This window comes from Hippopotamus amphibius, chromosome 3 (assembly GCF_030028045.1).
Source record: "Hippopotamus amphibius kiboko isolate mHipAmp2 chromosome 3, mHipAmp2.hap2, whole genome shotgun sequence".
Classification (NCBI taxonomy): domain Eukaryota; kingdom Metazoa; phylum Chordata; class Mammalia; order Artiodactyla; family Hippopotamidae; genus Hippopotamus; species Hippopotamus amphibius.
This window is the reverse complement of record NC_080188.1, coordinates 167,057,505-167,083,054: the sequence shown is the minus strand read 5'-3', so window position 1 is coordinate 167,083,054 and position 25,550 is coordinate 167,057,505. Positions and strand designations below refer to the sequence as shown.

General features: G+C 38.6%; 1 protein-coding gene across 3 annotated transcripts in view; it reads left to right on the top strand.

The window, feature by feature from the left end:
• The window catches only part of RGL1 (ral guanine nucleotide dissociation stimulator like 1), a 161,954-nt gene that overhangs the window by 57,646 nt on the left and 78,758 nt on the right, over positions 1 to 25,550 (top strand). For all 3 annotated transcript variants that reach the window (XM_057729176.1, XM_057729175.1, XM_057729177.1), the window contains exon 3: positions 14,511 to 14,719. In XM_057729176.1, the coding sequence (XP_057585159.1) occupies positions 14,511 to 14,719 (209 nt within the window). The remainder of the gene's footprint in view (positions 1 to 14,510; positions 14,720 to 25,550) is intronic.

Sequence of the window (25,550 nt, the reverse complement as noted above, 5' to 3'; positions counted from 1 at the left end):
TCCTCTGGCCACATTGCTTCTCTCTATCCTCCAGGAAGCCAGGTTTCTTCCTCCTTCAGGACACTTGCATGCAGTTCCCTCATCTGAGATGTTCTCTCTCTCACCCTTTGCCTGGTGAACACCTGCTGATTATTTTGATCGCTGTTTCCTCAGAGAAACTCTCCCTGATCACCAAGACAGAATCTGATCCCCTTACCTTATGTTCTTTTGGCACCTTTCTATGGAGAGCAATGATCTCTATTGGCAATAGATAGTTAATTGTTAAAATATCTGTTTTGTCTTGTCTTGTCTTCTCTTCTCTTCTTGGCTTCATGTGAATAGAGACAATGTCTACGTTCGCTTTTGTATCTGCAGTGCCTTATAATATAGCACCTTAAACATAGTAAAAGCTCACTAAATATCTCAGAATAAATAAAAGAATGAAAGTAGGGTTTGTGGTAAAGATGCACTGTTCTGGACCTCCCCTGAAGAAGGTTCAGTGCCTGGGGTACCAAGTTAGCCTTGTTATATAAGGTGGAAAGCACCTTCACTTAGCATTCTAGAATGCAATGTTAGGGCAGTAATAAAAACTTACTATAAATTCAGAGACTTCAAACAGTGTTCTTAGTGTTCAAGGCTTAGAACCTGACACAGGAGAAAGGGGAAGTTAAAAGTCTTCAAATAAAATCCTTACTTACTTTATACCATGTCTTTCATGCAGAAAGTATTAGAAGCATCTTGGTAGTCCAACACCTCATAAGTAAACTTGCAATGTAGTTACACTTACATTATGTAGCTGGTTGATTAGCTTGTGTATTCATTTCCTCAGATACTCCCACTTGGAGTTGCGAGAAGTCAAAACAAGAGCATATTCTCACTCTCTGTTTTCAAAGCAAGCAATTGGTTCAGTGGCATTTACATCTGACGGAACAATGAGGGCAGTGTCAGCCTCAGAGAACGAGAGATCCTTGTTCTGTGTAGTTTGATTCAGTGTCTCAGTCTTGATGGGAAAAGAGTTCTGGAGGGAAAAAACCCCATGACTTCAGTAATTTTTATAATCATGATAACCAGGTATGGAATTAATTGAGACTCAAAAAAAAACAAACAAACAAAAAAAAAAAACAAAACCCCCCCCCCCAAACTCCGAATAACCGTTTTGAGAAATTCACTACAGATCTCAACTGCTGTGAAGAGAGAGAATCAGTTAACTTTGTTTACCTAAGATTTTTAGTTCCGAGGAGAGTTTTGCATTCTCGAGTAGATCTACGGAATTTAAGCAGCCTTTCATTCAGATTTTTAAATAATTTGCTGTTTAATTACAACACTCATTTGTTTTTCACTCATTACAACAAACGTTTACTGAGCACTTGCTGTGTGTTAGACATTATTCTACGCCTCAGGGATACAGCAGTGAACAAAACGGATAAGAGCTCTGCAGAATTGATAGACAGCAAACACGTCAGGGCTATAAGGCAGTTAACCTAGATAACATGATCTGTCCTGGTGGGGAAGATGGGTAGTGTGACACCAGAGGGATGGTCCAGGGGGTCTATCTGAGGGGATACCCCCTGATCAAAAGCAGGGAATGAGGGGAAGGACCCACCATGAGAAAACCAGGCTGAGCAGCGTGTCAGGCAGAAAGCAGAAATGCGGAAAATCACTAGGTGTGAATGAGCTTGACGTGTTTGAAGAACTGAAAGGGGTCTGGTATGGCTGGGGCTTAGAGAGGGAAGGAGATGGTTTTGGTGGTGAGGTCAAGGATGTAGGCCGGAAGGGCCTGGGGGCCATGGTAGAGTCTGCATGTTATTCCACGTGTCATGGGAAGCCAGTGGGAGACTTTAAGCAGGGGTGTGACAAGATCTGATTTGTGTCTTTAAAAGATTACTAGGGATGCTGTAAGAACAATTTGAAAGGGTATTTACTTTAGCAGTCCAACCTGGAGGTGATGACCAAGCATTGTATGCCTTTATTGTATGTGGACAGACTTTCTTGTGTATATGTACAGATTTTTTTATTTGACTGAATTTAGGAGAATCAAGAAAAAAGTTACTTAGGGAATTTTTAGATAGATTTGTAGGATGAAAAACTCATTTTTCTCTTAAAAACATTTATTTCATTAATATTCTTGAAGTGCTTATTGATGTGGTTATAGGCTAATTTCTGGAGCTATAAATATGAATATGACTACTCTTTGCCTTTAACGATTTTACAGTCTAGCAGAGAATGCCTGTAAGTAAACAAATGCTTACAACATACTGTGGAAAGTGTGTTTGGCAATTATGAATGAAGCTGCTATAAATGTTTCTGTCCATGTCTTTTGGTGGACATATAATACTCATATCTTTTAGGAATGGAATTGCTGAGTCATAGGATAGGCATGTTTAGCTTTGGCAGATACTTCGACTTTATTCTGAAACTAGGATTTGTGCTTTAGAAAGATGATTTAGCAAGACTAGAGGCAAGTGAAACTAGTGAAGTGCTTGTTATACACACCCAGTTAAGAAATGAGGTTTAAGTTAGGGTAAGACGGTGAGGATGGGGGAGAAGAATAGAATGGAGAGACATTTAGAGAATGGGACAGGTTGGATTTTGGAGGTGAGGGGGAGATAAGTCGGGAATAAAGATGGTTTGTAGGTTTACGACTTGGATCATTAACGAAGCCAGAGCTAGAGAAGGGGTGAGATTTTAGAGGAATAAAACAAGAGCTTCTTTTTGTACACGTTGAGTTGGAGTTCCTTATGCACCATCCTTATGCACATCCAGGTGGATGTGTGGTAATTGGAAATTCATGTCTAGAATGTAGAAAAGTAAGAAAAGTACTGGAGATATAGATTTGAGAGTTAGTACAATATTTGTGTTAGGTGAATCGGGGTGGAGGGTGTGTAATATGTATGCAATGGCCAGAAAGAGAGTATAGACTAAGAAGGAAAGAGGCTTGAGGTTGGGAAGGTTTCCATATTGGTGGTACATGAAGGACCAGGAATTAGTGACCCACCTGTACTATCACAGCAGACCCTTGAAGGAGATGAAATAGAATTTTGGTTAAGTGTGACTCTGGGTCCAGACTACTTGGACTTGAATCCTGGCTTTGGCCACTTTTTAGCTGTGTGCCCTGGGACAAGACAGCCTCTCTGGGCCTCATTTTTCTGTAAAATATCTGTAAAATGGGGATAAGAAATTTACCTGCTCTCTAAGGTTATTATGGGGTTCGTAGAAAGCACTTAGAGTCATTGATTGTCGCTATCGAGAAAGCGATGTTCCTAAGCCCCAGGGGCAGAGAGTTCCCGGAGGGGATCCTCAGAGCCAGTTCCACGGGGATACACCAGGAGGTAATGCCAAAACATTTCTGTGGGACTGGCAACCAGGTGGAGGAGTGATGAGGGCAGAAGTAAACCCTGCAGCCTCATGTAATACCTTCCCTGCTTGTAGGAAAACCCATTGAATTTGGAAAACCCATAAGGTAAACACACAAGAAAGATCACATGGTTTGCTTGAAAGCATCTCAGGCCATTGAGTGAGTGTTAATGATACCTTAGTTTTAGTATATAGCTCTTTTATCTCAAGCAGTTCAAAGCTATCCCACATATTTTGGGAGTCATCCTTGAGATGTCAAGGTGAGTAAAGGAAAAACTATTCCCAGTTTTACAAATGAGGAAACTAAGACTAAGAGAGGCCACACGACTTTGTCTAAGCTTATATTGGTTAATCAACTTCTCCTTTATCCCAGCAATAAACCTTACTCATCTTCGGTTTTATTATCAAGCACTGTATTTCTCAAAGGGTAAATTAGTAGTGATTTAAAATTACCTGGGATGCTGGCTAAAATGCAGATACCTTGGTTTTATTTTAGGTCTACTGATCAGAATCTCTGGAATGTGGTCTCAGGAATCTGATTTTACCCAGCATCTCAAGTGATTCTCTTGAAACCTGCTTAGTGTGTTCAAGGATACAGACAAATTCCAAAATGTACGTTGTTTTTAGTGACATCTTTTACCAAAAAAATCTTAAACTACCTTAGATTCAGAAACTCAAACTACTATAACTAAAGCTTTAGACCCTTTTCTGAACATACTGTCTGATTTGTTACCTTTAAGAAGTTGAGTAGTGCCTTTGATTAGAAGTAAAACTGATTTAATCTATACAAATGAATAATGCAGTCCATTGGTCTGTTACCAGAGCACTGCTGGAGGTGTCACAGAGAAGCAACGGCTGAGGACTGTATATGTTTACTTTAATTTGGTCAATGACTCCATCTTCAATTACTATTTATGGTTATATAGTATTGATTAGAAAGAATTGCTCTCTATATAGTCTAGCTTCTATTTGCACATCATGGACATATCTCTCTATGGTATTCCTTGGGGAGTAGCTTTAAGCTCTCAGAATTGGGTAATTTGAAGACTCTGACTCTAGGGAATGGGCTTCATAAGACCAAGCCCAGATCCAACCATGCTGGCTCACACATCTGCTTTCTTCTCCTTTAGTCGTAGAGGAGGGGACTTACCTATGAGGGGACTTACCTATGTGAGTCCCCTCCTCTTGTCTGGTTCTCTGTCGTTACCTTGGCTTTCAGCAGTCACAGGGTAGGGACTTAACAGAGACATGTTGAATGAGCGGATCCACTCAAGCGTATTTAGGAAATAACAAAAACAATTAAATTAGAGTTATTCTAACTCATGCTGAGATAAACAGAGGTAACTAACAAGTATTTGAAGATTAATTGACATGGCACTAGAAACAGAACCTAGTTCCATGCTTTCCTTATGGTTGAAGCTCAGGGGTGCAGGAGACCTTTATCCCCATCAGTGCTGAAATTCTCTCTGTAAGGCCGCTGCTTATTTACCTGGCATTTAATTTATTAAATCTTTACTAATGTTAAGCTCTACACTTCCTTTCCTCCCATCCAATTAAATGAAAAAATTCACATTCATATTATAACCTCTACTGTTAAGTTTTTAAAGAGTATAGTCCTTCCTTTCTTTTATACATTCCCTTAGCCCCTCATTTGGATTCTTTGCGTAATGGGAGCCCCTTTAATACTCTTTTTACTGACTGACGTCAAGAGTGGGTCATGAGCCGTGGGAATGATGAACATATTGTTAGGAAGATAAATATTTTCTTTACAATTAACAATTATTTTACATTTTTTTCAGTTAATTAATTTATTTATTGGCTGCATTGGATCTTCCTAGCTGTGTGCAGGCTTTCTCTAGTTGCGGCTAGCAGGGGCTGCTCTTCGTTGCGGTGCATGGGCTTCTCATTGTGGTTGCTTCTCTTGTTGTGGCGCACGGGCTCTAGGCATGCAGGCTTCAGTAGTTGTGGCACATGGGCTCAATAGTTGTGGCTCACGGGCTTAATTGCTCCGCAGCATGTGGGATCTTCCCTGACCAGGACTCTAACCTGTGTTCCCTGCATTGGCAGGCAGATTCTTAACCACTGCACCACCAGGGAAGTCCTACATGTATTTTTGACACATTAAAATCTAGTGGACAAAATGGTTCTCTTTTCAAAAGTTTCTGTGTGCTTGGGGAAATTGGATCTGTGTTTTGGCCAGGTATCAGTTCTCTCTATATTCTGCCCTCACCTCTATCTGTTTTTATTAAGTGTCAGTGTTTACAAACCTGCCACTTTGTCTGGCTATATCGCATAATCAGTCATATTGTCATTTTGCTCTTGTTTTCCTTTCTTTCTAAAAATATAAGGAAATTGCCTCATGATTAGAGAGATTTGTAAACCTAGCAGGTAGAAAAATTAATTAATATCTAGAAGTCCCAACCCCCAGGGATCCTACACTGTGTTATCCAGTAACTTCTCATTCAGCTTAGTGACCTTGTTCTCCTGGCTTCTTTTGAGCCCTTGAGTAAAGTCATTCATCTTTCTTAGACTTAATTTACTCATTTAAGAAACTCTAATAATGAGGGAGGAGTTTCGTTTTCCTCCAAAGAGGGTGTTTAACACAAGACTCTTTTTTAAAACCTTTAGGTGTGAAAGATGTCAGTGTCAGGAAGTGAGAGGGATAATACCAGAGAATATTTGATGTAATGAGACCGAATTTTGGTGAAAGTAATTGGAGTGGGGGAAAGAAAGTGAAAACAGAAGGATTTTAGTATTACATACAATTGTCTTTTATCTGTAGAATCCTGAATAGTTCTTGTACCCGTTCAGCATGCTTTCGGATCTGTTATCTAATTTTGTCTCTTTCTTACAACAGTCCTATGAAGCATGGAGATTCTGGCCTATTGAGTTCTGATAGTCTTGGGAGTACAAATGAGGGGATTGAATACCCAATACTGTGTCGCTTTGCGTTTTAATGCAACACCCTGTGATAGAAAGACAGGGCTGGTTTTATACCCTGACTCTGTCAGTTATGCTAATTGGCTGGCTAGCTTTGGGTGAGACCCCTCACTTCTCCAGACCTCAGTGTCTTCAAGCCAAGTGAGAATCATTCTTATACCAAAGGATTGTGGTAAGGATTGAGCAGCTAACCTATAAAGGCTCAATAAATATCTGTTAACCCTCTCTTCCTTTTTAGTTAGGGCATGAGGATGATTTTCTTAGAATTAGTTTGGAGCTTATGACTAGGAAAACCTATTTTTTAAAAAGCCAGTTTACTTCAGTGTATCTTTCAGAGAGATGTACTCAAGATAAACCAAATCGGTCTTCATACTTTGCCCTAGATTGGCTCACCTGAAAGTGTGCTTGAACGATACCTTCTTACTCTGTAGGTAGCCAGTTCTACAAGCCCATAATCTTGGAATATTACCTGTGCCGAATGCAGTGCTGAGGGATAAAGTGCTTGCCAGAGGCTCTCTGTCCCAGGGCTCTGTGGGAACTGTAAAGTTCAACTTTACATTTGAATTTATAAGTCCACATAGGCTTTAAAGATTTATTTTTGGAAGGGAAAAGGAGTAAACTGGATAGAGTCATTCCTTGAATTCTGAAGTCCAGGGGAATCATGATTTTGCTGGCATTTTGATAATGGGGCTTGATTTTTATGCCTGTGTTATAATAGATGATAGTAATAGTAGAAACTACTTGTTTACTTTGGTTCACACTGAACTAATTCCGTAGGAAAGTGGGGAGAGTAAGAGATTCTGTAATGTGGTATGCAGAAGAGGGATCAAACCAATGACTCAGTTGGGAAACGGCTGAGTCAGCTGCCATCCTCTGCTTCCCCAAAGATTGGTGAAGGAACACTTTACGTCTCACCAGGAGGTAAAGCCCCATGGAACTGTCTTTGGGATTTTTGGAGGGCTGAGGAAGCTTCTGGGCTGTGAGGGAGCCTTTCCATTCATAGCAGGCTTCATTCACAGAGAATATTAGGTCACACAGAAGCTCACTACCCCCTGCTGACCTTTTCAGACAGAGGTTGGCTGGGCTGCACAAAAACAGAATGAATTCCAGTTAGCCAGGGCGCCTGTTAACCTGTGACCTCAGGATAGGAAGACCTTGGGCATTTGAGGTCTGAATGTGGGAGAGAGGAGGGAGTTGTTCACTCTGGACACTAAAACCCCTGTGTGACGATTTGTGATGTCATTTGGCACATGCAGCAGTGACTATTTTAGTTCAAACCTCCCTCCCCGCCTGTAACTCTAAATCCTTGAACTTCTCAAAATAGCATGTGACTTCTTCATTTTGCAAAGTCGATGACCAAGATGTTGAAACTTTAAGTTGTTGCCCTAGGTACCATGGTGAATTGGCCTCAGAGATGGAAACAGAAGCTGGGTTAATTCATAACCTCTTAATCATTAGCATTCTGAGTCTCAAGCAGCAAAGTAGCATATAAAAGTGAAATTATTTTGTTTGAAAAACGTAGTTTTCAAACTCCCTTAAATCCACTTAATTTTTGAATCTGCCTCCTTAAAGACTCCTTAAATCCTTAAAGGAGGAGGACCAGAATGCCAGCAGTAGGGGTTTGCATCAAGGAAGATCCAGTCTGTCGTGGGTTAACACTGGGTGGAACCGACTCACAGCCAGGAGGATGACCATCTTTTAGGCGATGGAGAACACAACTTCCTGTTTCCCCTCGGAGAGTTCCTGGACTCTGTGGGGTGATCTAGGAAACCCTGCTGAGACAGGATGGCGGAAGGGGCTGGGATTTCTGTCTGATTAAACACTGGCCCTTGTTTGTTATTGCAGCTCTCTCAGCATTTTCCTGAGGATGAAGCACGCTCACCGTAGAAATCTGACCACATTCTCACGAGTGGCTTCAAGCGAAGTCAACTCTTGGGGAATCTTGTAATTTTTTTAAGAGCACGTTTATTTGTCAGGCACATGCTCCTCTACCTCTTCTCCTTTCACATATCTACTATTCTCTTAGCTCAGAGGCATAATTTTCTATCTTCTACAAGGTCAAAGGTCCTGGTGACCACACAAATGCTTTAATTGGAGTGGACAGAGAAAGAGAAAAATGTGCTAGCAGTATGAAGTCTCTCCTGAATTTACCATCGCCATAACCCGAGAGGGACTCCTAGGCAGTGGTGTGCTGATAAATTAGCTCTCCAGACCCAGAGCCCCAGTTTGTAGCCAGTTTGCCAATTTCCATGGTGTAGATATTTCCACCATGGCCGGATGCACACTACTAACATGATGTCATGGGACGTAGGATTGAGGAATGTGTGCAATCAGCTCTTGCAAGCAGGACAGGCTGGCTCCAGCATGCTGCTGGCTAGACCGCGATGTGCTTGCATAATTAGATGGAAGGTGCATATGTTGGCATATATATGAATCTGGCAGTGAAGATTACTTCTGGGTTCTCTGCCCAGAAGTGCTGCCACAGATCAGGTGAGTGTAAATTTGCCACATATCCAGGTGCTTCTTCTAGTGCTTGACATCTTTGCTCTTGGAACCCTCTTAATTTGGGTATTCTTCCAGATGCCATCCTCTGCCCTCTAGTATTTTTGTTCTACACACTCTGCATGGAGTGTGAAGCTGTTTTTATTGATGTAACTCCTGTATATTTCCATCTTAGACCTCTCTCCCCAGCTTTTGGATTCTGACTGCCTGTTGGGCTGTACCATTGGAAAATCCTAAAGATACTTCCAATTTTACATTTCTTTTCTTCTTTTTTTTGGCCTCACCACATGGCATGTGGGATCTTAGTTCCCTGACCTAGAGTCGAACCCGTGCCCCTTGCAGTGGAAGCACAGAGTCCTAACCACTGGACCTCCAGGGAACTCCCAAGTTTTACATTTCTAAAGTGGAATTCAGTGCCTCTGCCTCACAAAAATCTGGCTTCCCTTTCTCAATTTTCTTTCACGTGGGTGGTATCCTTATCTTTCCAGTCACTTTCAGATGCTGCTTCTAGGTAGAGTTGCTGCTGGTTCTTCCATGGTTTCCGCCTCTCTCTCTGCTGTTTGACTCATATTGCATTATAATGGCTTGTGTCTGTTTCCTCCATCAGAGTGAACATCCTGGGTGTCACAACGACATGCTATTTACCTTTGTATCTCCACTGCCTTGCACAGTGCTTGGCACATAGCACCGTTTAATGTGTGGCTGAATAAGTAGGTGAATAAATGAGAGATCCATCCTGTACCCTTTGTACGCACTTAGCATAGAGTTGCTAGACTTAGGAAATAAAAATACAGGATGCCAGGTTAATTTGGAAATTCACATAAACAACAAATAATTTTTCAGTATGAGTAGGTCCAAAATATTGCATGAGACATACTTATGTTCCCAAATTATTCAATTATTTATTATTTTTCCAAAATTAAAATTTAGCTGGGCATCCTGGCAACCCTAGCCTAGCAAAAAAGATTACTTGACACCCCGAGTAGACGTTCACATGATGTAGAAGCTCACACTGAGCTTGACATCACGTACCTTAGGGTTTCGTATAGACTGTGCCTTGCATCTCTCCATGTCCCATGGGTATATAGATCTCTGTACTCAGATGCACTGGCCTCTTCGTAATGTTCTGCCTTGTGCCATTACATACACACATTTTTCCTTTACATGACAAGGACATTTAATCTGTACATATGTGGGCAATATGGACAAATGATCAGAGTTTGTGAGTCATCTCATGGCATTTTCTCTACTGTGGTGGTTTCTTATTGTTTCTGAGTGGTGGTTATAGGGCATTTGAATAGAGGATCTAAAATGGACCCTGGGTGTCCTGGGATGAATGTACAGAGGGCAACGTGCTATTCTTACAGTTCTGTAAAACCTTGGCTCTGGGTTTTAGATTTTCTCTGGGAGTTATGACTGGAAGAGTGCTCACTATTTACGTTTCTGCTCAGGCCAGGATGCCTGAGAACTGATGTACTGAAGAGTAAGCCTGGCTTGGAGGAGGACTTCATTACTGTCTCCAGTCTAATGAGGTTGTTTACTTAACACGTTCCCTGTTAAAGTATCAGATGACTAAAGGATTATTGTGATCGAAGGCAATTTTTAAAAAAGTCAGAAACACCCAAGTTGTGAACAGTTTATGTTTTTGAGGGCGAAAGAGTTTATTTCTCAATGACTGGAAACACAGTTGAAATATGGCACATTTCATCTCTCCCGTCCTCTTTCTCCTTTCCCCCTTATGTCAGAATTGGTAATTATAGAAATTCCATGGCTAGGTCAGTTGGGTAGAGTTTTAGATATTTACCCCATAGGAGTCAGACATGTTCTCTTAGGAAAAGCTGAATTCTAATGGCAGAAGGATTGGCCAGAAAAACAATCATGAAACATTTTTGTGGCCTCGATATCATGATCTTGTCAGTAAAGCGATGGTCTCTGATTAAATCCAGATTGAGCTGTTTCCTGTTAGCGTGCTAACCCAGAGGGCAGGCTCAGCCCTCCATGTCTTGCTCTCTAAGTCTGGGTTATTAAACACTTGTCTGCCAAGGCTCTCCCTACCGCCTCTCCCAACTATTCTTTTAAACTAGAATTCAAAAGTATTGAGATATTACAAACAAAAACAGACTGTAAAGTCTCTGAAGGGTCATGTAGCTATTGAATACTTTGCTGCAAAGATGCAACTACAATTTTAGCTTCTCCATTCTAACCATAGGCATAGTGTATTTTTGTGTGTTTCAGTTTTGTATAATTTTATTTCAATTCCAGTAACAAGCAGATAATTACAAAATTTTCATTTCATAAAAATGTACTTTATTTCAATGTACGGCAAATTAAAACATCTTTGAAATCTGGCCTCCCCACTGCTGTAGCAAAGAGATATTAGGGTACTTAGCAAATGCACAGGAAAGGATGGTAAGCAACTGCTCTGACACCTTAACATGCATTGTTAATTTTTCTGAGAATGACTTTAGGCATCAGCAATTCCTCTACTTCATTTTATGATATTGCCATTGATGCTCACTGGTTGCTATTAGAGAACGATTTTTAAAATCTAAATATTCAGAATATTCTATTAGCCATTCTGTTAGCTCAGTCACAGTTCTTCCTAACGTACAGATGCAAACACTGAGGAACAGAAACCATTAAAGAGACGTATGGGGATCAAGCATGCATGCCCAGATTTTTTCAGAGTATAAGGAGGAGTGAAGGGAAGCAACTGGGTTAATGGGTAACATGATTCCATTCCCAAGGGAGAACCGTGGCTTCCTGCCAAATCTGCTTTCTGGCAGGAAAAGGGACCCACTTCATCAGGGTCTTTGACAAGCGTTTTTCTCTGTGTTTGAATTTTTGGCCACATCAATGCTTAGGGGAAAATTAGTTCTTTTAAATAGTTACTACTTTCAATAAGAAAAGATTTAAAGTGGAATTTGCATTGTGAGTAAAATAAGAATCATCAAATTACAAAATTGTTTGGTAAGGGAACCCTGACATTGTCACAAGGTAAGGAAACTTGATTTTTTTTTTTTTTTTGGCGGCGTTGGGTCTTCGTTGCTGCCCACGGCTTTCTCTAGTTGTGGTGAGCAGGGGCTACTCTTCGTTGTGGTTCACAGGCTTCTCATTGCGGTGGCTTCTCTTGTTGCGGAGCACGGGCTCTAGGCATGTGGGCTTCCGTAGTTGTGGCTCGTGGGCTCTAGAGCACAGGCTCAGTAATTGTGGCACACGGGCTTAGTTGCTCTGCAGCATGTGGGATCTTCCTGGACCAGGGATCAAACTCATGTCACCTGTAGTAACAAGCAGATTTTTAACCACCCTTAACTACTACTTTTTAATATTATCAGACTGATCATTATTTTGACCAGAACTTTTGAGGTGGCAAAGTAAAAAACACAAAATATCCCTAAATTTTGGTATTAGGAAAGAGATCAAAGGAACATAGCTGTTTTAAAATTAATTTTTATTGAAGTATAGTTGCTTTACAATGTTGTGTTAGTTTCTTGCTGTATAGCAAAGCGAATCAGTCACACGTATACATATATCCACTCATTTTTAGATTTCCTTTCCATTTAGGTCACCACAGAGCATTGAATAGAGTTCTCTGCTATATATTAGGTTCTCATTAGTTATCTGTTTTATTATATGTCAGTCCTAATCTCCCAATTCATCCCACCCCCCTTTCCCCTCCTTGGTAACCATAAGTTTGGAACATAGATATTTGAAGATAAAAACTAACATTTTATGTTATAATATCTTGATTTTTCTTTTTTAAGTAAAAAGTGGCAAATGTGAATTAAGTTTTAAATGCATCATAGTGACTTACTAAGCTAACATTTTCCAAAGTATGTTCATTCCAATGTTCCTCAAGATGCTCTGAGACAAAAGGGAAATCCATTAGGAAATGTCATATATCGTACCCTTCTTTTGGAGTTTCATACCATGTTAGCATATTAGAAACTTTAAGGAATTCTACAGCAAAGAAACATATTGGACTTTATAGTTTCCAAACTTGAGTGCAGGACCTTTGGTTTTAGAACTAGTGTTTTACAGCACACACTTAGGACAGCACTGTACCGAGTAATTAAAAACATAATTAGACTTTGAAACCATATGTCTTCTTCATTTATTGTTTCTAGTTAAAGTTAACTGAAGCTCCTGGAAGACAGATGAGTACTATTAGCCCTGTTCTAAAACTACATATAGAGTGATAAAGAATGATTGTAAGGCCATGATCTGAGTCAACAGGCCTAACAGGCCTAAAGAAACACTTGGTATTTTGCCTGAACCAGAACCCTTTCCTTGGTAAACTAAAAGTATCTTTGAAAAATTAGAGAGATCAAGTCATCCATCGCATATTCTTGAGTCTTAATATTAATTCTGGCTAACAGTTAGCCGTGATGACATTAAGCTATTCTAAGCCCCTTCTAAAAGTAATGGCCTTTACTTTGGCCTTACAGAAAGCAATCTCGCCTGCTAATTTCCTCCCAGTGGTTTAACTTTTGACAGGCCAGGTGAAGAAATAGCAAACATGTGACTTAATGAGCACAGTGTCATCATTGATTCGGTTCTCTTTTTTTCTCCTCTTCTTTACTTTTCATGTCTGATTATTTCAGTTTAGGAAAATCTGATATAAAATAGTTCACACTTACAGTTCAGAGACATCACCTGGTGATTGCATCACTTGGAATGATTATTTGCTTTAGAAAAAGTTCCTCTCTGTAGGTCATCTTCCCCATGCCTGTGAAGGACAGGTTAAACTTTGGAAGTCACACTGTTGTGTAATTTGTTAGGCATAGATTTATTGTAGAATGTAAGGCACACTGGTATTTTTCTTAAGTTTATTTCTCTTCCCGCATACTCAGTTTTGAAGCTTTACAGATGTTATCACTAATCAGTTCTTAAGTGTTATGGTTTACATCTCCAAGGTGCAGTTATACCTACCAATACTTTTCACAGTTTCATTCTCATGTGATAGCTGTTTTTCACAAGGAAATGTTTTCTCTTGTACATTGCAAGTCTCCAGAAGGCAGGCGTCCTGCACCCACCTACCCTTTCCATGACTCGTCAGACATTAGCTGAGGCCTGCCTGGTTCCACCACTTCTCAGCCGACTCTGTTGATTGATGATATTGAATCAGAAAGTGTATTGCCTTCCATGAGCTAAAGAACATCAGATTGTGGTCAGATCTCCCTAGATGTCTGTGAAGAACATATCCCTCCCGTGGCTGATTTTTTCAAGCTCTCAACATGATGTCATCTGGCTCACACAAATCTGAAAATTTAACAGTCAGCTCTCCAAAGCCAGTATGATCAGTTCCGGCACGCCATTGTAGGAGCTGTCTTTGAGAATGAGTTTAAAAACTTACCCCGGAACAATACAAAGGGAATGATTGATAATATTTGCTAAACTCGATCTTGGGGTCATAGAAAACATTCTTCACAGAATATGCCAGCAACCTAGTTCTTGATAGGGAAGTAAGCAGAAGCATATGTAACCTCTGTGAAGTAGTACCTCTACTTCCAGAGAGGAAGGGAATGCACATACCACCCCTAACCCACCCCCCTCCCTCCCCATCACACTGTACTACACTCACAGGTGAGAGGACTGCCTTACCTGACTTCCTGTAGGGAAGTTAAATGAGAGCAAGGGAATACATGACGGGCTATGCTTCAACTACTTCAGTGTTTCCAGTTTTACTTTAGGGAGTCATTTCTCCTGAGTGTAATCATGAATTTATTGTACAGGTTGAAGGGGACCAGCTGCCTCCGGGACATACAGTCAGTCAGTATGAGACGTGTAAGATCAGGACCATAAAAGCTGGCACCTTGGAGAAGCTCGTGGAGAACCTGCTGACGGCTTTTGGGGACAATGACTTTACCTATATCAGCATCTTCCTGTCGACATACAGAGGCTTTGCCTCCACTAAAGAAGTGCTGGAGCTGCTGCTGGACAGGTAAGCATCTGAAGGGGTGTGCGAGGTGTCAGAAATGTCAGGCTGTTTGCAGAGCGAAGGCATGAGGTTCTGAATCGCCTGCGCTTGATATGCAGAGAGAGACGCATGAGGAAGGATTACCCGGAAGGAATGACCTTTGGAACCAAGGGCCTGAAGATTCTCCAGGAGCTTCTTCATGGTCCATTTCTGATAAAAATATCTCATTACAAAATCTATAAAAGAGTTAGGAGTATCGGTCATAAATGTAGATTCAATTGTTTATAGATTTCAGTTACTATGTGCCACTCTAAAATTTTCTCCATATTTTCAATAATTTCAGTAATTAGTCAATGAACCAGGAATCTTATTGGGTTGTTGTGAGAATTAAAAGTACTAAACATACTATTAACAATCACCATGTATTGGCTGCTGTATGAACGTGCACATACGTGTCATCCTTCATCTATGTTGTTAAGTCACATGTTACATAGAATAAATAGAACAGTGTACATTATAATTCACATGTTGACAATTGATAATTGTATTTCCCCCCTTTATTTTTGTTTTATTTATGTCATTACACTTGATCTTTTAAAAATTATTATTAAATTGACTTGATATTGGGAAGAAGAGAGCTGTCAGCTAAACAGTTGCTTAGAATCGTGAGTCTTCATCCACATCCTTGTGTTCTGAGGTTTCCTGCATAAGGAAGGAAGGAAGATAGGGTGTTTTTGTTTGAGTTAGTGACTATTGACTTTTGACTAGAGTTTTTAATTTTGAAGGTAATACATGCTCGTGTCAAAAATTCTTATACCATAGAAGGGTATAAAAAGAAACATTAATGTTTTCTCATATTACTGCTTTTTCCTAAATAACATTTATTAGGTTTTTTAAAATACGGGGAAATAGAAAGGAAAAAAAATAGACACAGACTATAACCTAATTCGGCAGATAGCACATTTTAAAAATAGAAGTAATCCATGTATATAGTGAAAAATTCAAACAATTCAGAAAATTATGAAAGAAAAAAGTAAAAAGCAAAAAGAAAAAATTTCTAATTCCTTAAGTCCCATTCCCAGTCCCATTCGTCCTGGATAATAACTGTCAATTATTCCTTTTGTATTAGTCCCAAGTTTTTCTGAGTGTATATAAATGTATGTTTATATATTTTTATTTATATATGATATTTATCATATATATTTAAGATATAAATAGAATCATAGTACCCAGTGTGTTCTGCAACTTTCTTTTTTTTTACTTATCTGTATCTTGGAGGTTTTTTTTTAACGCAGTAAAGTCTTTAACATATATAAAGGGCTTAGAACCGTGGCTAGCATAATGAAAGCTGAAGAAATGTAAGTTATTTTAAAGTCAGCACATATAGATAGATTTACTGTATTCTTTTTGGTGGCTTTATGGTATTTATTGGATGGAATATTCTGTGGATGGACAGGTAAAGCTCTCTCCAGTTTAATTTGTTTTTAAACTTTTAAACAGTGCTGCAAAGTGTGTATATTTTCTGAGTAATTGTTTGAGAACTCCTTAGGATAATTTCATAGCAGAGCAACTGATGGGTCAAAATATATAAGCATTTTAAAATGTGAAAGATGTTGCTCGACTGCCCTCCAGAAAGTTGTACCAACCACTTTCCTGTTCATAGAAAATGAGAGTGTCCCTTTGCTTTCCTTCCTCTTGCCCGGTGTATTTCCATGTCTACCATTAAAACCATCTCTACTATCACCTGTCCATTGAAAAGCAGCTCATTGTTTTCATATTTATGTTGCTCATGTTGATGAGTGTGCTTTTAGCATGTTTTAAAATACTTATTGGTCATTTGTGTTTTTTTGTGAACTCTTTTCATATTCTTTATTTTTATTTTAGATTACTGTTATGTAATTATTAATCTAATTGTAATTTCTGTAGATTAACAAAATTAGGGTTCTTTTGCTTATATGTTAGAAACATTTTTTTTCTCATTTGTCCCTTGGTTTTGAAAGTTGTTTACAAATATTCTTTTTCATGGAGACATTAAAAATTATTTTTATGCAGTCACGTATATCAGTCTGAAGGGTCTTTAATAATCTAATTCTGCTACCATGTAAATAAGGTTATTGATAACAGTGAGTTTTTCTCGAGATATTTTCCTCATAGATTCATACAGAGTGAAATCATTTGGCTCAGTGGTTAATGATATGTTCGTATTCAGGAACATTCACAAAATCTCTGTGCTTTATTATGCAGTGATCCGGTTAAGATAACTCTGGACTTGGCTATAAGTGGGAAGTTCTGTAGTGTTTTTTTTACATAGTAGTACTTAAAATATTAAGCCTGGAGTATAAACCTGTGGGATTAGTGAGTCGTTTCTTTCATAGTTTGTTTGCTTGTATAATACCTCACACCTATAAATAGAATGTGAAGAATTGTATGAATTTTCTCTCTGCTGTTTCATATTTATAAAAAAGGATGCAGTATGCTAACTGTTGGTAGGCAATATGAGGAAGTAGGTCAACACATCAAAAACTCCTGCACGTTTTCTTTGGAATTGGTGACCTCTGCTTATGGGGTAACTCCGTTGATAATAGGCCACAGATGTCCACAGTCAGAAAAGGAGTGCACATGAATTCCAGCTGCTCATCACAAATAGTGGACATACACACAGGAACTAGAGTGTTTAGTCTGTGGCTCATGTACATCCAGTTTTTATCCGATGATTTTAAAAAATCTTCTGTTTGTTCTCTTATCATAGGGGATAGACATTTTTGGATTCTTAAAATATTACTAACTGACAATTGTTAAATAACAGAATCAACATGAATTCAAATTACATTTAATTCAAACTATCATTTAAGGTGTAACTGAATGAAGAGTTAAGATATATCTTGAACCGTTTAGGTGAGCCAAGGCTTGACCTTGAATTTAATCTCATAGTCGGATCCTTTGATTCTGACATGAGTGGAATCACCGTGTACTGAATGTCTATAAAATACCCAGTGCTCTGCACGACACCATATGGACGAAACAGACATTTGAGACTTGGTAAGTTCTTACCCTTGTGATGAATTTACTGTGAAGCTGCTGGGATTTAACCTCCAGGGGCCCTCACTTTCAGTACCCTTTACATAATTTATATTCATAATTTTGTATTCTTTTTCCTAGAGAGGACCCTTCAAGTTACATATGCTGGCCCCACAAAACATGGATCCACCCTTACAACTTAATATTTTACCGCAAAAGATAATTATATTCAGAAAACAAATAGACAACTCCTTAAGATGGTGTAAAAATGAAACTCTGACATGTTCTACATGTTTCTCTGACAGAAGTTCAGAGAAATAAATCCCACTTATTTTGCTTCCTCTGCAGAAATTTGGATGTGTCCATATATGTACAAACTTCATCATAAATATTTCTTCACTCCATTTCCTATTTCACTCTTATATCCTGTGGCCAAATGTTAATCTTTGATTTTAACCAAAATTCAGATTCTGTGAAACACTGGGTTCTTAAATTGGTTATTGGGGGTTTTAATGTCTGTAATTGGGAGGTAAGCGATTAAGTTGCGTGAACTTGCCTTTTCTGAAAATAAGCTAGATACTGTATTTTCTTGTTAGTAAATTGCGATAGACTTGTTTATGGGTCTCTGGTGTTCTGATGTGATTTTTTAAATTTCTCTTAGGATTCTTAATAGTGGATTAATTATCCTTTGTGAAATTAACAGCAAGAGGTTATTACAGGATGTGCTAATCCTGACCAGTCAAGAATGAATTGAAGGCAGATGCTGTGGTATTTATTTCCCACCAGAGAAAAGTGTATTTGAAATCAAGCTTTGTTTTTTCTTAAGACTTCCAATTGTGTGGCTTTTCTCATATGGAACTGTTTGCTTTCTGTGATTTAAAAATATTTTTAATAGTTTTTTTTTTCATTTTGCTAATATGAGCCTTTGTGATGGACCAGTGGACAGTGGTTTGAAGTTATAAATGGCTAATTCCTTGTGTTTGCTTTATCCCTTACTTGAGGTGATCAGCAGTTAACAAGAAATCCTGTTTTCTGTGCTTCTCACTGTGGCTCAGAGTTAATTCTAGGGCTCATTGGCTTCCTTTTAACCTAAGAGAAGGTTTGAGTTGTGGTTTAGCTGTTTGTGTTGGGGCTTTGAGATTTTATTTTCTCTAACTTTAAATATACATTTCACTAAAAAATATATTTTTCCCACCATGCCATGAAAAAAAAGTGAGGAAGTTGGATATCACTGAAAATACCCAACCTCAAATGTAGGGAGGAACCTACTTCAGCTAGAGATCCTCACTGAGAACCATGAAATGTCTATACGAATATCTAGATTTTTCTTCAGACGGCTGTCACATAACCTACTTTTGGGCTCTTTCTTGGTCATTCTCTCTTTCTCTGATATCAGAAATGAGCAGACTGCCAAGGACAAAGGGAATGGGGTGAACTAGGTCTCCAGACACTTCTGCTAAGCCGCTAATGGCACTCAGGTCACAGTTTGGAAAGGACTGAGTAATAATCTGAACTGCCCCTTCATTTCAAGTGAATTCTCCCAGTGGAAGACTTTTGGAGGATAAAGGTTGAAGCCATCCCATAAGCACTATGCTTTTAAGACCAGTCTGACTTGAATTTGCTTGCTTAGGTCACAGAGAAGAGACCAGTTCAGTGGGTCTTTGAACTTATTTCTTCTTCCCATGTTTGATTGCCTTGCATTTTCACAGACTCTATCCTATTTAGTTCATTTATCATGGCCTGCATGTTTACAGATAAGAAAATTGAGACTCAGAAACATTCGGTCAGTAAGAGGCAGAGTTGGAATTAAAACCTGTCTCTTTCCAACTTGGAAGCTCTTTCCAAGCACACCAGATCACCTCCCATGTCATTTAAAATGTCATTTAAGGGACTGCCCTGGTGGACCAATGGCTAAGGCTCTGCCCTTCCAGTGCAGGGGGCCCGGGTTCGATCCCTGGTCAGGGAATTAGATCCTGCATGCCACAACTAAGATCCTGTGTGCTGCAGCTAAGATCCAGAGCAGCCAAATAAGTAAATGTTAAAAAAAATCATTTAAAAATATTAGTGTTATTTTTAAAGAAAAGGATGATTTCAGTATCCCACTCAGCTATCCTTTTCTCTGTTACCTCCATTGATTTTCCTTGGAAACTGCATTTCCTGAGGGATACTCCTTTCATACAGTTGTGAGCAGCTCACTTGATCATCAGTGTTCCTACTCATTCATCCTTTGAAATGATATTTACCAGGCGTTTAATATCCACCATGTACTGTGCAAGGTGCTGTGCATATAATGGTAGACAAACCAGTCATGACTCCTGCCCTCTTCCTGCTTAATGGCTGAGAGTAACTTTAAATAAGCATACAAATAAATGTGTATAGTTAAAATTGATACAGTCCTTGGGAAGTAAGAGCTAGGTTCTATGACAGAGGCATTAAGAAAGGCTTGGGTGTGGGAGGAGGATATTACCAAAACAAAACTGGATGTTGGCCAGTGATATTAGGTGGTTAGATAGGTCATGGGCCATCAAGGTCCCTGAAGGGTCCGTGTGTGTGGAGGGTTTCTTTTCATTTGATGTACTCAGACCAAATCCCCTCACCTGTATCTACTACTTCCCAAGGAGAGTTCTTCTTTTTTTTTTTTCTTTAAGAACTTTTATTGAGATAGAATTGACATACAATAAACTGCATGTATTTAAAGTATATAATTTGATATTTTTTTATTAGTAACGTATATATGGCAATCCCAATCTCCCAATTCATCCCACCCCCCTGCACCCTCCCGCACCCCTGCTTTCCCTACTTGGTGTCCATGTGTTTGTTCTTTACATCTGTGTCTCTATTTCTGCCTTGCAAACCGGTTGATTTGTAACATTTTTCTGTGTTCCGCATATATGTGTTAATATACGATATTTGTTTTCCTCTTTCTGACTCACTTCACTCTGTGTGACAGAAGAGAACCCTTCTTGGAGAGTAGGGGTATAGCAAGTGAAGAAGCTTGGGAGGATTTATGCAGATATATTACCTCTATGGAGATAGTAATCTTAAATCTGTATTTTATAACACCTGGAGTAGTAATGCCTTTGTATGTAAAAGCTGATGCACCAATAACCAGCAAGAATGGAGCTGCCCTTACCAATGAAGACAGTTCCTCCACAGCATAGAGAAAGCAATCAAATATAAAACTTGAAAACATTTATTTATTTCCATAGATTTTGTCATCAGTGCCAAATATGCTTCCCTTTCCTTTCAGAATTTGAAGATATTTTATGGGAAAAGCAGTTTTCCTGTCTTTCTTTTAGTCCTGAGATTTGTACCTGAGGTATAGTGATGGTTAAGAGCATGGGCTTGGGAGTCAGAAAATGAATTTGATTCTGGTTTTGCACTTCTTACTTGCTTTGCGGCATTGGGCAGGTTGCTTTATCTTACTAGTTTCATTTCCTTATCTATAAAATGAGTGAAAAAATAACCCTAATTTGGTAGTGTACTACCAACTGTAAAATAGATAGCTGGTGGGAAGTTGCTGTACAACAAAGGGAGATCAACTCGATGATGGGTGATGCCTTAGAGGACCGGGATGGGGAGGGTGGGGGGGAGTTGCAGGAGGGAGGGAATATGGGGATATGTGTATAAATACAGCTGATTGACTTTGGTGTACCTCAGAAACTGGTACAAGTGTGTAAAGCAATTATATTCCAATAAAGAGCTTAAAAAAAAACAACCCTAATTTATAGGGCTATTATAAGAGTTAAGCTTGATAATATAAAGTTCTTAGTATAGGGGCTGGCAAATATTAAGTGCTTAAGAGATTACCATTACCTTGTTTTTCTTTCTTCATGGCACTTACCACTATTGGAAAGTGCCTTTCTTATTTATCTTGCTCATTTCCTGAGAGCTGCCCCTACACAGAGACCATGTCTGTTTTGTTCACTGCTGTACCCTTAGAGAGGAACGGTATCTGGCAGTAGATGCTTAGGAACTATTTGTCTAACAAATAAATAATGGCTATTATTATTCATGCCTATTATGAGCAGGTGTATTGGAAGGTACAACAGTGAACATTACCCAGCCTCTGCCTACATTTAGTGGGAGAGACAAATAAATCTATAGACTCACACCATTACTGTCAAGGCATTGAGGGCTCAAGTTGTACTTTAAAAAGTAGACTGTTTTTAGAATTACTGTATGATTCAGCAATCCCACTCCTGGGCATATACCTGGACAAAACATAATTCAAAAAGATACATGTAACCCCTATGTTCATAGCAGCACTATTGACAATAGCCAAGACATGGAAACAAATGACCATTGACAGATGAATGGATAAAGATGTGGTATATATACAATGGAATACTACTCAGCCATAGAAAAGAACAAAATAATTCCATTTGTGGCAACGTGGATACAACTAGAGATTATCATACTAAATGAAGTAAGTCAGAAAGAGAAAGACAAATACCATGTAATATCACTTACATGTAGAATCTAAAATATGGCACAAATGAACCTATCTACAAAACAAAAACTGACTCACAGACATGGAGATCAGACTTGTGGTTGCCAAAGGTGGGGATGGGTGGGGGATGAACTGGGAATTTGGAATTGGTAGATGCAAACTATTACATTTAGAATGGATAAACAACAAGGTCCTGTTTTATAGCACAGGAAACTATATCCAGTCTCCTGGGATAAACCATAATGGAAAAGAATATTTAAAAAAGAATGTATGTATGTGAAAAACTGAGTCACTTTGCTGTACAGCAGAGATTGGCACAACATTGTAAATCAACTATGCTTCAATAAAAAATAGACTATTTTTTAGAGAAGTTTTAGGTTCACAACAAAATTAAGTGGAAAGTACAGAGACTTCCCATATACCTCCTGCACCCAATCATGCCCCCACTACCAACATTCCCCCACCAGAACAGTACGCTTATTACAATCATTGACACAGTATTACCACCCAAAGTCCATAGTTTATATTAGGATTCACTGTTTGTGTTATACATTCTGTGGGTTGGACAAATATATAATGACGTGTATCTATCATCATAGTATCATACAGAATAGTTTTGCTGCCCTAAAGATCCTCTGTGCTCTGCCTATTCATCCCTCCCTACCCAACCCCAGTCCCTGTCAATCACTGATTTTTTTTTACTGTCTCTATAGTTTTGCCTTTTCCAGAATGTTGTATTGTTGGAATCATACAGTATGTAGCCTTTTCAGATTGGCTTCTTTTATTTAGTAACTTGCAATTAAGGGTCCTTCATGTCTTTTCATAGCTTGATAGTTCATTTCTTTTTAGTGCTGAATAACGTTCCATTGTCTGAATGGCCCACAGTTCATTTACCCACTCACCTACTGAAGAACATCTTGGTTGTGTCCAAGTTTTGGCAATTATAAATAAAGGTGCTGTAAACATCCATGTGCAGGTTTTTGTGTAGAAATAAAATTTCAGCTCCTTTGGGTAAAACCAAGGAGCAAGAATTTTGAATCATATGGGAAAAGTATGTTTAGTTTTGTAAGAAACAGTTAAATTGTCTTCCAAAGTGGCTGTACCATCTTGTATTCCCACTAGCAGTGAATGAGAGTTCCTGTTGCTCCACATCCCTGTGATCATTTGGTATTGTTGGTGTTTTGGCTTTTGGCCATTCTAGTAGGTGTGTAATGGCATCTCATTGTATTTTTAATTTGTACCTCCCTAATGACAAATGATATTGAACATCTTTTTATATACATACTTGTCATCTGTGTATCTTCTTTGGGGCGGTGTCTGTTTAGGTCTTTTGCCCATTTTTTAATCCTGTTGTTTGTTCTTTTATTGCTGAGTTTAACAGTTCTCGGTATATTTTGGATAACAGTCCTTTATCACATATGGCTTTTGCAAATATTTTCTCCAAGTCTGTGACTTGTCTTCTCATTCTCTTGATATTGTATTTTGCAGAGCAGAAGTTTTTAGTTTTAATGAAGTCAGTTTATCAGTTTTTTTTCTTTCATGATTTGTGCCTTTGGTCTTGTATCTGAAAGATCATTGACATACCAGAGATCATCTAGTTTTTCTCCTGTGTTATTTTCTAGAAGTTTAATAATTTTTATATTTTACATTTAGGTCTATGAACCATTTTGAATTAATTTTTTGAAATGTGTAAGGTCTGTTATCTAGGTTCATTATTTTGCACATGGGTGTCTAATTGTTCCATCATCCATCATTTGTTGAAAAGACTATCTTTGCTCCATTGTATTGCCTTAACTCCTTTGTCAAAGATCAGTTGACTCTGTTTATGCAGGTCTGTTTCTGGACTCTTTCTGTTTAGTTGATCTATTTGTCTATGTTTTCACCAATAGCACACACACTGTCTTGATTACTGTAGCATTACAGCAAGTCTTAAAGTCAGGTAGCATCTGTCCTCTGACTTCGTTCTTCTTCTTCAGTATTGAGTTGGCTATTCTGGTTCTTTTGCCTCTTCATATAAACTTTAGAATCAGTTTGTCAAAATCCACAGAATAGCATGCTGGGATTTTGATTGTGATTGCATTGAATCTACCAGATCGAGTTGGGAAGAACTGACTTGACAATATCGAGTCTTCCTCTCCGTGAACATGAAATCTCTCTCCCTTTATTTAGTTCTTCTTTGATATCTTTCATCAGAGTTTTGTAGTTTTCCTTATATAGACCTTGTGTGTATATATGTATGAAATATATCTATGTATATACATATTTTTTAGATTTATAGTTAAGTATTTTAACTTTTTGGCGAGGTGCTGATGTAAAGGGTAATATGGGTTTTATAAAAAATTTTTATTGGGGTATAGTTGATTTACAATGTTTTGTTAGTTTCAGGTGTATAGGAAAGTGAATCTGTTATATGTAAACATATATCCACTCTTTTTTAGATTCTTTTCCCATATAGGCCATTACAGGGTATTGAGCAGAGTTCCCTGTGCTATACAGTAGGTCCTTATTAGTTATCAGTTTTATATATAGTAGTGTGTATGCGTCAGTCCCAATCTTCCAATTTATCCCTCCCCGCCACTTACCCACCCCAACCATGAGTTTATTTTCTACATCTGTAGCTCTATTTCTGTTTTGTAGATAAGTTAGTTTGTAGCCTTTTTTTTTTTTTTTTTTTTGGGGGATACATCAGGTTCAATCATCTGTTTTTATACACATATCCCCGTATTCCCTCCCTTCCTTGACTCCCCCCCCCTCGAGTCCCCGCCACCCTCCCTGCCCCAGTCCTCTAAGGCATCTTCCATCCTCGAGTTTTTTTTTTTTTTTTTAGATTCCACATATAAATGATGTCATGATATTTGTCTATCTCTGACTTCACTCAGAATAATAATCTCTAGGTCCATCCATGTTGCTGCAAATGAGGGGTAATATGTTTTTAATTTCAAATTCTGCTTGTTTATTGCTGGTTTATAGGAAAGTGATTGACTTTTGCATGTTATTCGTGTATTCTGCAATCTTGCATACTAGTTCCAAAAGTTTTTGGTTGATTCTTTTGGATTTTCTACATAGACAGTCATGTCATCTGTTATCTCTTCCTTCTCAATCTATTGATACATACCTTATATTTCCTTTTCTTTTCTCTTTGTACTAGTAAAGACTTCCCATGCAATGTTTAAAAGCAGTGTGAGAGAGGACATCCTTGCTTAGTGGGAAAGCTTTGCATTTCTCATTGTTAAGTATGGTGTTAGCTATATTTATGTAGATGTTATTTATCAAGTAGAGGAAATTCCTCCCTATTCCTAGTCTGCTGAGAGTTTTATCATGAATGGATGTTGGATTTTGTCATATGCTGTTTCTTATCTATTGATATCCTCATGTAATTTTTCT